Source organism: Nansenia antarctica (assembly GCF_963989245.1).
Source record: "Nansenia antarctica genome assembly, chromosome: 5".
Taxonomy (NCBI): domain Eukaryota; kingdom Metazoa; phylum Chordata; class Actinopteri; order Argentiniformes; family Microstomatidae; genus Nansenia; species Nansenia antarctica.
Genome location: NC_137690.1, coordinates 51,233,317 through 51,247,928, shown reverse-complemented (window position 1 = coordinate 51,247,928; position 14,612 = coordinate 51,233,317). Strand labels below are relative to the sequence as shown.

Genomic DNA, 14,612 nt, shown 5'->3' with positions numbered 1-14,612 from the left:
GAGAAGGAAGATGACATGCAGGATATGTCAATGGCTGGAATCAACTAGGGGCCTTGATGATATGACATGTGTCTTAAGTGCCAACATTCATTGTTTGAGTGCATATCACAAAAACATGAGTCTGCCAATGTTGGTCCCAATGTACTGGAACATTCATATTCCAATTAAATCAGAGATTGGTAAACAGCTACAGTGCAGTGCCTTATGCCATATGCCAACAATGTCAAAGCTGCCATATGTACTGTACATGGCAGATCTGAAGCAGTGAGCGACAGGTGAATTTCATTGCCCTAACGCCAAACTCATCTGCAAAGTAGCGACATCACACAGGTGACCGATCAAATCATGCCTCTTCCATATTCACACTCCATGTAAGCCTATCAGTTTTCCTTATTTGAATAAAACACAGACACACACACACAGGGCCCTGTGCCCAGCTTGTGATGCCATCTCCCTCATCTCTCATTATGAGATGAGGGGGCGAGAGAGGGCATAGATGACTATTTAGCTCCGGTCTCGGTCAATCAGTACGACTAGCGGCCGCCGGGCACACTCTGTCCTCTAAGGATGAAAGGAGAGATCAAGGTGTGTTGAGTCTAAAGGACCCACACATGAGGAAATTATCCAGTTATCCCATCTCTTATTCATGGGCGCTGCTGCCCCATTGCAATGAACAGTAAACAGCACTTAGCCAGGCTTTGTTCACTGGAGCATGCGGGTTCTTACCATTCGATCTCCCTGATGCTTCTAGTATGAAATATACATACGCTATAAAACAATAACAAGTCCAACGGTCAGACGGCAGACAGCTACCTACCAATGGTATTATATTACAACGGAGAAACATTGTTTAGAGAGAGCAGTTGGAGAACACTGAGCCGTGTCAACAGTAGCCTATATGTGTTCAGTTACAACCCATCTGAGGAAACGGCTAAAGGACGAGACTGCGTGGAAAGCATAGAGAACCGCTAGAAACGTTCACCGAGAACTACACAGAACCTCGCGTGATGATTCCGACCCAAAACATTTATACCAGCCCTAGTCTCCATTAGCGACAGGTCCTTCTGCGAGGGCGATCTGCCGTCATCCTTGTTCTGTGCTTCACGTGTTTTTCCCCTCTGACTCCAGCTATTTCACCTTAAGTGAACCAACCCCCCTCACGCACGCACACACACACACACACACACACACACACACACACACACACACACACACACACACACACACACACACAAACCGAGAGACAGACAGACAGATAGAATAGAGTTGAGAGGAAAAGAGGGAGGGAGGATGAATTACCATTTTGCATGCCCTCATCTTTCCAGCCGGGGGTGCACTTGTCTCCGTGCTCTGAAACAGATGGGAGGAGAGGCACATTAACAACTCTGCTTGTTACACTAGGCACATTAACAACTCTGCTTGTTACTAACACTAGGCACATTAACAACTCTGCTTGTTACTAACACTAGGCACATTAACAACTCTGCTTGTTACTAACACTAGGCACATTAACAACTCTGCTTGTTACACTAGACACATTAACAACTAGCTGCTTGGTACACTAGACACATTAACAACTAGCTGCTTGGTACTAACACTAGACACATTAACAACTCTGCTTGTTACACTAGACACATTAACAACTCTGCGTGTTACACTAGACACATTAACAACTAGCTGTTTGTTACACTAGACACATTAACAACTAGCTGCTTGGTACTAACACTAGACACATTAACAACTCTGCTTGTTACACTAGACACATTAACAACTAGCTGCTTGGTACACTAGACACATTAACAACTAGCTGCTTGTTACACTAGACACATTAACAACTAGCTGTTCGTTACTAACACTAGGCACATTAACAACTCTGCTTGTTATTAACACTCAAAGAGGCAAGCTAAACCTGCTCCCTCTAATTTACATTTACATTAACATTTACATTTTTGGCATTTAGCAGACACCTTCAGCCAAAGCGACTTACAACAAATCCTACATCCAACAATCCTTACATCATATCAGTGTTAAGCTCGGGTACAGTCGCCTCCTGCGGGAGATCTGTTTGTGCTTTGGGCTCATGAGGCATCTATAAGGAACATTCTTCAAGAATCAATGGGTCCAGTATACATACAAAAAGTAGGAGAACCTGCAATACTGGCATTATTCATGTTCAGTAAGTTCCGTCAGGAATCATTATGCACGCGAACATAATTAAACGCTTAAAAAAAAATGCCGGTTGAGAGAGGACGCTGGCGTTGCTTGTTCGCCACTTCTCCGCCCGAAATCTAGGTGTAATTGCAGAGTAGATTTAGATTTAGTTTTTTTTTCCTTTTTATTATTACTACTCTATCTTTTCAGTTTGTAAAGCGTCTTTGAGTGTCTAGAAAAGCGCTATATAAGTCTAATGTATTATTATTATTATTATTATTATTATAAAAACGTCCTCACTACTGACTGACTGTGGCTTTAAATCCACTCTGTCATATGCATTATTATAATCCCAAACATATGACAACAAATGAGAAAGGTGTTGACTAACGCATTTTCCCATCTGTCACCAGGATGCTGCTGAAGAGGCTGAGCCAATGTGTCAGTGTCTGTCAGAACCTAACCCTGATGTGTTGATGCAGGTGGAGTGTCATGTCCACCATTGTGTAACTACATCCTACATCCTGGCCAATTATCAGATCTTCTGTAGCTACTAGCTGCCAAGTTCAATATTTAGATTTGATATAGCCTGCCTTTGAGGAGTTAAGTAGCTGTATTGTCAGACAAACCAAACAGGCAGCAAACCGAACACTGTTGGGACTCAATTAGATGTTGGTGAGTAAAGTCAGGGTCGGCCATCTTTCTAGTGAGAGTGATATCAGTTTGACAGTGTCAGTATGCTATGCTATCAGTTATACTTAGAGATAATCAGTGTTGCCACAGTTACTTTGAAAAAGTATTCTGATTACTGATTACTGATTACTCCTTTAAAAAGTAATCTAGTTACTTTACTGATTACTTGATTTTAAAAGTAACTAAGTTAGATTACTAGTTACTTTTTTAGTTACTATTGGCAGCTGCCTAGGCACCCGACCCCCCCCCCCCCCCGCAACATAAAAATGAAAACTGGTTTTGCCAAAACTCACTTTATTTTAACAGTAACTTAAATTACATAATTAAACTTTAAACAATAACTTAAAACAACAAAATAAAGAGTCTTTCTTTGCCTCACCCAACATAAATACTTGTTTTTAAACAATAAAATAAATATAATCTTTATTTAACAGTAACTAGCAAGGAGTGGTTTCACAAAACCTAAAACCTACCCTGACCATTCAGGCTTTTACCACAGGACAATATTTTCTTGCCAGCACAGAGTGTACAACGAACATTTATGTTCTTGTCATCCTTTGCTGACACAAACTCAAAATAATCCTTATGTCCAGGTTATAATATAATAGTCCAGCTATTTAACGCATATCTCTGTTCTCGCTCCATTGTGTAGGCTACGCTTCTGTTTACACTGTGCAATCAGCGTGGTGATACACGTGAGCGATTCTGCTGCAACCTCGTGTTGAAAAGTGAGCACTGACGTCACTCCCCAAGACGCGAGAAAAGCAAACAAATGTTTGTTTACTATCGAACATTACAAAGAAATACTGCATTTAGTTATCGGTTATCGGTATAAGTTATGAGGTAGTAACGCAATAGTAACGCACAGTCACTTGAATAAGTAACTTTAATCCGATTGCTGATTTGGAAATAGTATCGCGTTAGAATACTCGTTACTGAAAAAAGTATTCAGATTAGAGTAACGCGTTACTTAGTAACGCGTTACCGGCATCACTGGAGATAATACACAATTAATCTAGCATGATCATAACTTATTGAATAAAATAGGCATCAATATGAGTGTGGTCTAAGTTGTGTCCTTGGTTCATGCACAGGAGTTTACTAATGTATTTCTTTTGTGGGATGTTGTCCAATGCACACTGGACCTGAGTAAGTGAATGACCTATAACACAGAATAGTGGTTGATGTCTAGGAGAAGGAGCCTTACCTGACATACTGCTGGGCTTCAGGGCCTAAACGTCATTCTCCTGTCCTCCACAGACACCTGGCTAGAGGACGACGGGTGGGAGACAGACAGGTGGGAGACAGACAGGTAGGAGACAGACAGGTGGGAGACAGACAGGTAGGAGACAGACAGGTGGGAGACAGACAGGTAGGAGACAGACAGGTGGGAGACAGACAGGTAGGAGACAGACAGGTGGGAGACAGACAGACAGGTGGGAGACAGACAGGCAGGTGGGAGACAGACAGGCAGGTGGGAGACAGACAGGCAGGTGGGAGACAGACAGGTAGGAGACAGACAAGGGAGACAGACAGGCAGAGACAGACGGGTGGGAGACAGACAGGTGGGAGACAGACAGACAGGTGGGAGACAGACAGGTGGGAGACAGACAGGTGGGAGACAGACAGACAGGTGGGAGACAGACAGGCAGGTGGGAGACAGACAGGTAGGAGACAGACAGGCAGGTGGGAGACAGACAGGTGGGAGACAGACAGACAGGTGGGAGACAGACAGGTGGGAGACAGACAGGTGGGAGACAGACAGACAGGTGGGAGACAGACAGGCAGGTGGGAGACAGACAGGTAGGAGACAGACAGGCAGGTGGGAGACAGACAGGCAGAGACAGACGGGTGGGAGATAGACAGACAGGTGGGAGACAGACAGACAGGTGGGAGACAGACAGACAGGTGCGAGACAGACAGACAGCAGGTGGGAGACAGACAGACAGACAGGTGGGAGACAGACAGACAGACAGACAGGTGGGAGACAGACAGCAGGTGGGAGACAGACACTCAGTGACTGTACATACTAGATATGCCATTCCCTTTAAAGAGGCATTGATACAGTGTAGTACTACTCAGCAAAAAGAAAAAAAACTGTTAAAATGCCGGAGGCGAAATAGGCGTACGCTCATTGGCAGTGCTAGGTCTGCAAACCGTTTGAACAGTGAGATAATTGGCCATAATTTCGGACTATTTATGGAAGCACACCAATAGGCAAGATCACACATAATGACACATAATTAAAAACACAAGCCCCAGGACATACAGTTCGTTATTGGCACGCAACAATTGTTTTTTTACCTGAAACCAAATGTACAAATCATCTTAAGAGACAGCACTGCTCTGTGTCTATTTCCATCTATCTAAGCTAAATTAAAAGCTGTTGATGAAAAGATGGCACGTCTCCTTCCCTCTCCTCCCCTCACCTCTCTGAGCAGCACAGCGGTATCCCCCTGAGGTGATGCTTACACCATTGGAACCTGAAACACAAACAGGAAGGGTAAGATTTTGTTTTTAGACACAACTCTTCCAAGTAGGTAGAAAGTGGTAGGTAGGTAGGTAGCAAGCAGAAGGGAATTGCAGAATAAAAAAGTGCATAATGCTGCATTATCCTAGCCGAGATCCAACAGGTTTTCCTGAAATGTTATGGAGAAAAGTGGTGAAAAGCTCACTCAACACAGTTTCAGTCAGGACACTCATGCCAGTTTTATTTCATGAACATGCTAACACATTGAAGCTTGGTGTAATTGGATGGCTCCGATCTGTATCGCTCCCTGCCTGGAGTAAAACGACTACAAGTACACATTATGGCAGGGTGCCCAAGGCTTATCAACCCCCCCCCCCCCTGTAGGCTGACGACCACACCAAACCTACTCTCATAGTCAGTGCAATACACACACACTGTTGAATTCTCCAGTTTTTTTGTATCTTCGGGTGAGTTTTATTCCACTTTGGTTTCCATAGAAACTTCTCTGATGTTTTCAACAGTAAGGTTCCCAGATCAGTCGTTGGGGGATTCAGATTAAGCTCACACTTTCTACTTATGCCAGGTGTCCCAAAATACATAATTCTTCTGTGCAGAGTGACATCTAGTGGACAAAGATGGAACGAAGAAACAGCTAAAATAATTCATACAGACATACGCGCATGTGCACGCGTGCATACACACACACACACACATTCCTACACACACGCTTACAAACACACACACACACACACACACGCACGCCAACCCCACCGTACGTTGTTAAAAAGCCAAATATAAACATGATAGATAATGAACTGATGTCAAAAATAGCAACACAGACAGATGTATTAGGGTGACTATATAGCATGAGGGAAAATGTGCAGCACAGCTGACAGGATCGTCAGGGGCACCGTCAGGGAACGCCAACATTCCAGGAAGTATATAGACAATGAAAGCCAGAGGAGAAAAAAATCAACAAGGCAAACTAGGACATATCATCAAACGTTTTCTTCTTCTTTTTTTTTTACCACAGGGTGGCTTTAGCCCCAATTGTATTCTAACTATGCTCTATTGATTCTGTCTGCCTTGGTCTACTATATTTGAAACTGTAGTTTCTCTCTCTCTTCAGATAGTCACATTGTTGGCACAGCCTAGTGTGAGACTGCACTACAAGTGCTTTAACAAACTGGAGGTATCAGGAAGTAAACTACCCTTTCACTCAATGTCCTCTGTCCGCCTCCACACCACACCAACACACACACACACACACCAACACACACACACACACACACACACACACACACACACACACACACACACACACACACACACACACACACATACCCACACACCACCCCCCCCCACACACACTTCCCTGTGGTAGATTCCACCAGAGAGAGGGACCTGACTTGTGATGAGACATTCATATTAGGTCTGCAGGAAGTAGCAGGCAGCCTCTACGCTCTTCCACTCAGCTGCAGCCATCCACCACCGACTCTCTGCTAACCACCTGAGACTGCTGCTGACAGCGCAGGTGGATCCATTCATTTTCCCATAATGCCCCAATTATCTCATCATGCATTCATAACAGCCATGCCGGAACAAGAGTCATGCGCTGCAAACAAATGAGACTCACCGATGTGCCACTGTCATTAGCAATCCTAACACCGTAAACAAGCATCTATTACAATCATCCCTTTTGCTCCCTGTCGTCTTCGTAATCACCACAGACGTGAGCATGCCTGTGTGTGTGTGTGTGTGTGGCATGTTTTTAATAGTATATCTGTCAATCAATGTGTTTATGCGTTGATTCAGTGCACCCCCTGATAACCGTTAACTAACAGCTCAAACTTTTTGCCTCCCTTTGCTCTCAAAACAGTCTCAATTCTTCGTGGCATTGATTCCACAAGATGTTGGAAACATTCCTTTGAGATTCTGGTCCATGATGACATGATTGCATCATGCAATTCCTGCAGTTTTTTTCAGGTGCAATTTCAAGTTGTGAATCTCCTGTTCTACCACAAATACAATATAAATACCAAAGGTGTTCTATTCGATTCAGATCCGGTGACTGGGAAGGCCGCTGAAGAACACTGAACCAGTTTGAGACGACTTTTGCTTTGTGACATGGTGCATTATCATGCTGGAAGTAGCCATAGAAGATGGGTAAATTGTGGCCATGAACACATGGTCAGCAACAATACTCAAATATGCTGTGGCATTCAAGCGATGAATGATTGGTACTAATGGGCCCAGAGTGTGCCAAGAAAACATTCCCCACACCATTACACCACCTCCACCAGCTTGGACTGTTGACAAGTGTACAGGTGTTCCTAATAAAGTGCTCAATGAGTGTATATAGCCTTCGATATATTCACTCAATCAAAGACAAAAGCGGCATCGTTAGGGAGGTCAAACGAGTTCCCAGGTAGACACAAAGCACAAGAGCCTTTCACAACTCTTCCCCCGCAGGAGAACAGCTGGCCAGAGTTGCATGATGGGAAACTGGGACTTGGTCCACTGCCTCTTACCCTAGAGAGCACTTAATGCTTCTGACAACAGCTGGGGTACAGCCCCAATCCTGGTTCAGCTACACAACAGGTCTCTAAGTCTCTAATGAGGACACACAGACAGAGGGGCAAAAAAATAATTTGGGTGCTGTCCCCACGCAGCAGAGCTAAATGATTTTACATCGGTGGAGACTGAAATCAGGAAGAAGAAATCGGAGCGCAGGCTCACTGTGAATGCATGGAAGGGAATCAGGAATGGTATCAAATGTGCCTGTCCTCTGATGTCTAGGCTACCACCACTAGCCTCCCCTGTTTTAGATCCATAAATTGGTGCAACAGATTTAGTAGATAAACCATGATTTAATCCAGTTTAAAAGTTAAACCATGTTGGTGCAACCCTGCCTTGTAGTATTCAGTGTATTGTAGGAAATACCAAAGAGAGTGGGAGGTGGGGCTGGGTGATATGGCCAATAATAGCATGACATTTTTTCATATGTGATAGCAGCTGGTGAAACCGGGAACAAGTCGCCAACCGACGGACTGTTCAAACTTTTATTCTGAATTGCAATGGATTCGGTGAGTAATCCCCACTTCTACGTAGTTAGTGTAGAGAAGTGGGGATTACTCACTGAATCCATTGCACTGCAATATTTTGACTTGACTAGCGAGTGTGTCATTGATTTTCAACAACGTTGACATTCATTTAAAATGTTCAGAATAAAAGTCGGAACAATTTGATCGGTTTCCGACTTGTTCCCCCTTTCACCAGCTGCTGTCACATATTGGTGACAATTCTCACGATATACAGATTAGAACATGTTCTATGTAAAGTTGGAAAGGCATTTCTGCTTAGGACTGAAGCCTGAAGAAACCAGAGGGTCAAAGGGTCTCAAGGCAATTTACCTGACAACCAAGAATAAGGCCTGACAGGCAGTAGGCCTGTACCAAGAGGACCCCGTTTGGATCTGTTAGGATCAGATGTTACGGGGAGCGAGGACGCAGGACACAAACGAACTTTATCGCGATAACAGCTGTTACATCTTTATTGTTCTCGAATAAATACTAACAAATTATAATTAGGTCATTATTTATCTTTTATTTATTATTTATCTTCTTTTATTTTTATGAGGTTATTATTGTATCAATGCTCAGCCCTAGCAGGAGGTAGCCTACAGTAAATCCCTCTGTGAAATACATCACTGATAGTAACATCAAGGCCAATCAGCTGTAATTGATTAACGCAGTACATAAAAAGATGAAGCCATAATATGGAGCATATTATGCTCTTTGGAAAACAGCTCTATGAATGCAACTTGACTTCGGGTCAACTGTTGCCGCCTTATCAAAGGTGGTGAATAAATGTGCCAGTTGGCAGATTAATGACTATTCAAAGCAGTTCAGATAAGTGAAATCCATCAGCCCCGGGTGGTTCACAATGGGTTAGATGCCTTTGGCATGACAGAGGTTCTCACTGGGTGGCCTTCAAATCAACAACACATCCACAAACACTCTCTGACCGAGGCCAGGGTTCCTCTCCACAGACGGCCTTTTTGTTTTGGAGGGAAATCACTTGGTTGAGAGCTTCAGTGAATTTTCTAATTATCAACACATTAGCGTCCCAAATGAACACAACGGTACTACTGGATTTGAACTCACACTCCCGGGCGGAATTATCTGACAAGGGGGAGTGGGGGCTATGTGGAGAACAGTCCATAATGTCACCCCTTGTTCATTTTCTATTTCATTTGCGTTGAAAAATGTGTCTCTCGCAAATGAGGTACTGCATTTGTTCAGTAAGAAGCATGCTTAATCAATAATTGAGCTGAATAAACTCACTGTCTAAACATTGGCCAGAGTGGAGGATCCGAGTATGTCACAGCGATTAAAAAACGGGAGATTTGTAGACTGAATTCAGTCATGCATCTTTACACGCAGAGAGAAGTAGAGGGCAGGAATTAATCAGATAGAGGCGGCTTTCCTGGGCGCAGAGATCCGCTCTGCTTCAGTGCCGGGTGAGGCTCAGGGGTTTGGGTGCTGTTTAAAAGCTCATACCGCCTGTAATCATGTCCTCATTTTGCAGATACACGGAATGATTTTAATGCCAGATTTTCTTGGAGAAGCCAGAGGGCCAAATAAAGACTTATCTTTTAAAAACTAAGCTAAAAACCTCCATGTTTTGCAGCAGTTATGATTAAACACTAGGCTAACACTTCTATCAATGTCCTTTTATCCATTAACTCTTATTATATAATCTACCCCAATTTATTAAATGTTTTATCTATTTACTTCTTATATCTGCTTTTTATTCATTGTCTATTATCTTGTTAAATGTTTATCTATTTAATTTCTAAATATATATCTATTCTTGTCATTTTTATTTTATTACTATCCTCCTCTTGCTGTATTTTCTAATGCTGTACGTAAAACTTTGAATTGCCCCTGTTGTATGAAATGTGCTATACAAATAAACTTGCCTTGCCCAGCCTTATTAAAAAATGTGTATGAACTTACTCTGGTAGGCAGCCAACATGGCTAAGCTGTCCCTTGTTGTTGTTCTTGTAGATGTATGCTTACATAGCATGGCTGACACCCTGCACACCTGGCCTGACATTGCCTTACACACACACACACACACACACACGCACACGCACACGCACACGCACACGCACACACACACACACACACATCGCATCCATCCCTGACACCCAAATCATACTATCCCAACCCAAGCTGAGCTGTACTGTGCTGGCCTTGTTCCCCCACCATCCCTGAGCTAGCACAGTACAGTACGGTTCAGCCCTGTGATAAAGCCCTGGACCGACTGAGGAGGAGTCAGCTGCTTCCAGAGTGCGTCCCACCCAGATAGACATGGATCCCTTCTCCGTCTCTCTGCCAGGGCACGTTCACACTGCTCTGCTAGCTGCATCACATGTCCACAGCTGACATCACCACAGCTTTGTGTGCAACATGATAGGCTCCAGGCACCTCGCTAACAACCACACACGGGGAGGATACTCAGGCTGTATACTTTTCTTTTAGTGTGGATTTCATTCAGGGATCGAGGAAAGTCAAATGTTTCAGCCTTAAGGCCATTGTCAGGCCGCGTAGAGAGCCAACCTGGAGAGAGTCCAAAAGATATGGTACATATCATAGTACACATTATAGTCCTTTATACAAGGGCTTTGTTGAATACTCGATTGTGATCGGTCAAAACGGCGTTGATTATTTCTCTATTAATGCACATGCAGTGCCAGTTAGTTTCGTCCGTTTTACACTTCCAAAGCTTTGATTATTTTCCTATAAGAGCACACCTTGTAGTCCATTATCCCTCACTGGAAGACATAGAAACTTATTAAGGGAGCTAACCATAAGTGGTCCCAAAATGAAATCTTGGCCCAAATCAACTGCTCTCTTCGAATGAAAACATTGTGCACTTTATGTAAGTCCTAAAATGTAAGTACATCCCTGTAGTACAAGTAACCCCATGAAAGCTTTTTCAACACAATGAAATCTGGGTTTTGTACAGAGTCCAATTATACACAGTGAATCAGATGAAGAGAAAGCATGGAAGATGGCTCGCGAGGTGCTCCTAGTACAACACTAACTTGAGTGAAATAGACAGCAAAGCACTTGGGTCTATAGACAAAACAAAGAAAACATACAAACTAACATAAATGAAGCATCATAAACACACACACCTTTGTTAGTGGCCCCATACTTCTACTGGCTGCACACCAAGGTCGTTATTAGGATCTTGAAACATCGGGGGGCTTAGCCCAGCTCACGTTTCGTCGACAGCAATGCGCTAAATCGATGGTGATGTGGTAGACGGCAACTTTTTAGTTGTAGTTTTTTTTCCACAGGAGAAAACATCCGGGGCTACTCAGATAGTCAGAGAACATTCAGGGCTACTCAGATAGTCAGAAAACATTCAGGGCTACTCTCAGATAGTCAGAAAACATCCAGGGCTCAAGTCCCCAATGCCCAGGGCTAACCAACCTGCTCGCTGCACACTCTGGACTTCTGCACTACTGCTTGTTTGCATATACCATATTTACTTGTCTCTAATTATATCCTTCATCTTACATATATGCTACATACCTCAAGACCTATTGCCCTTGTTCTGTACATATCATACTGTACATATCATATCATAACTGTACGTATCATATTGATATTCATCTCATGTATATTCACTTTTATATTAATTAATTTATACTCACTGTAGTACCTTATACTGTAATACCATGCACTGTGTACATTATCGTGTCTTTTGCACTATGCCACTATTGCAGTATCTGGTTACATGCCAAACTACACTGTTGTCTCAGTACTTGTACTGTGCAATGACAATAAAGTTGAATCTCATCTAATCTAATCAGTGTGAGGATTGATATTCTGAGCCCTATGTTTGGCGGGACTATTTTGTTGAGGCAATGCACTGAATTAATGAATAGGTTATCACAGGTATGGTGGTTTTATTTACGGATCATGGTACGCATCATGGTACACATCTGTGACTTGTACTCTATTTATTCACAATATCGGCAGTAATCTATCTCCATAGCCATCTCTCACCTCCCACAATTCCCTTCGCCGTATAAAATGTGACGGCAGCTGGTGAAAGGGGGAACAAGTCGGCAACTGACCAAATGCAGATGCAATGGATTGGGTGAGTAATCCTCACTGCTACCTAGTTAACTATAACACCACTTTACACTGTTAGCAGGCTCACACATGTCATCATGTACCAGGGTTAAGGGCCAATCCCATTTAAATTCAGTCAATTCCAGGAAGTGATTTTAGTTTACAATGAAAACATAACATCTAAAAAGCTTCTTATTTTTAATTTGATTTATTGAGATATTATTGAAAATAGATGCCCCATCTGCAGTCATGGAATTGTTATTTCATTTAACAAACTTGACATGAATCGAATCGAAATTCAACTGACCCCACCTCATGACCAAGCATCGTGAGTTGAATCAAACCGGTCCCAACCAGTTGCCCTGTCCTCATAGCCCTGGCCGTAGTGCACCTAATTTGAGATGGCATTTTGATAAGGGGGCAAGCTTTATCACTCAAACATTATACAGTGGGCTGAAATCATTCTCTGATAGTTAATTTACGAAGCTGGATCAAACCATGTTATTTAATATAGGCATATCATCATGGCAACTCGGAACACAGAAAGGCCAAACAGATGGTGTTTTCATTAAAAGAATTCAGCTGATAAAAGCTGAGTGACTTTGTTGTTCGGGAGCCTCTGGTGCACTTATCGCATTACATTATGTTGCGTAACCACTGAGAAAAACAGATGAACCCCCCCCCCCCCCCCCCCCCCCCACACACACACACACACACACACACACCACCCCTAAAGACTAGCCTGTGTGTTTTGGAAAGGAACGACTTTAATGTTTCTGTTGCGCTTAGCTGGATTCGGCGGATGATTAATGATATTTCCCTGGAGACGGGGAATGAATGAAGAAATAAATGAATAAGAAATACATTTGTACTTTATGATAATATCACTGATCTCCCACACCCTACCTGGTTAATTGAGAAATTGATTTGATTCTTGGAGACCCCATGTTGATTTAGTCTGAAGTCTGGGCCAAGGTCTGAAGGTGGAAGTGGTTGTCCCCATTTCTCAGAGGCTAAAAAGAACAGAATGCGCCTGTTCTGTATATTCAGTTTCTATCGACCTGGCACACTATTCTAGATGCTTCCTCGACTAAAAGACAAATCAGCGGAAAGAGCCCCCTATCTGTGACAGCACAACCAGACTCTGAGTCACTCTAGGCCATTACCAAGCCTAGAGCTTGATTACATTTAGAGGATGACATTAGTGCGTGTGTGTGTGCATGCCAATGCATGTCTCTGTGTGTATCTGTGATAGTGTGAATGTGTATCTATGTATCTATTTCAAATCGTGTTTTGTGCGTGTGTGTGTGTGTGTGTGTGTGTGTGTGTGTGCATCTCCGTGTGCATATTTGTGACAGCAGCTGGTGAAAGACGGAACACGTCAGCAACCAATCAAAATGTTCAGACTTTTGTTCTGAAAAATGTAAATAAATGTCAAAGTTGTTGAAAATCAATGACACACTTGCTAGTCCCACTACTCTAAACTAACTAGGTAGCAGTGGGGATTACTCACTGAATCCATTGCATTGTAATACTTTGGCTTGACTAGCGAGTATGTCATTGAAGTGTGAAATTTATTTACATTCTTCTGAATAAAAGTCTGAAGATTTGGTCGGTTGCCGACTTGTTCCATCTTTTACCAGCTTCTGTCACATTTGTATGTGTGTGTGTGTGTGTGAACTTCATTGCTGGGGGCCAGAGAGGGGGCTGAAGTCTAGCGTCTCTGCTCTCTGTTGGCAGAGAAGACCCTGGCGTGCTGAGATGTGCTGGATGCTGGCTGGAGTTGAGTAACAAAAAAGTCCATTCTTACCGGAGGGAGCCGTGAGGTCTCACTCCAGGCCGGGTCGAGGAGCCAAAGAGCCCCCCCAGAAAGAAACCTAGAACAAGAGAGAGAGATGGATCCAATTATTAAACATTGCAAGACTATTACCCCATATCTAACTCAATAATACATCACAGGTCAGGGGTCATGCACAATGGAACATTCTGAGGGGAAGATAGTTCATTTCATTTCAACATAACATACAATCAGCACTGTGAAAAGAACATCTAGGCTAAGGCACCCGGGAGGATTGCCAAAGGTATTCCCAAAGCTGCTTTATGGTGGACGTAACCTCCAGTGTTGTACCATTTTGTAACAA

At 43.1% G+C, this 14,612-nt stretch overlaps 1 protein-coding gene across 3 annotated transcripts in view; it reads right to left on the bottom strand.

The window, feature by feature from the left end:
- Positions 1 to 14,612, bottom strand: part of thrb (thyroid hormone receptor beta) — a 77,693-nt gene that overhangs the window by 29,369 nt on the left and 33,712 nt on the right. For 2 of the 3 annotated variants that reach the window (XM_080532993.1, XM_080532994.1), the window contains exons 2-5: positions 14,282 to 14,348; positions 5,274 to 5,327; positions 4,052 to 4,112; positions 1,300 to 1,350 (exon numbers count right to left, since the gene is read on the bottom strand). In XM_080532993.1, the coding sequence (XP_080389119.1) occupies positions 1,300 to 1,350; positions 4,052 to 4,058 (58 nt within the window). In that variant the 5' untranslated portion in view covers positions 4,059 to 4,112; positions 5,274 to 5,327; positions 14,282 to 14,348. The remainder of the gene's footprint in view (positions 1 to 1,299; positions 1,351 to 4,051; positions 4,113 to 5,273; positions 5,328 to 14,281; positions 14,349 to 14,612) is intronic. The other variant, XM_080532995.1, reaches the window with a different exon arrangement.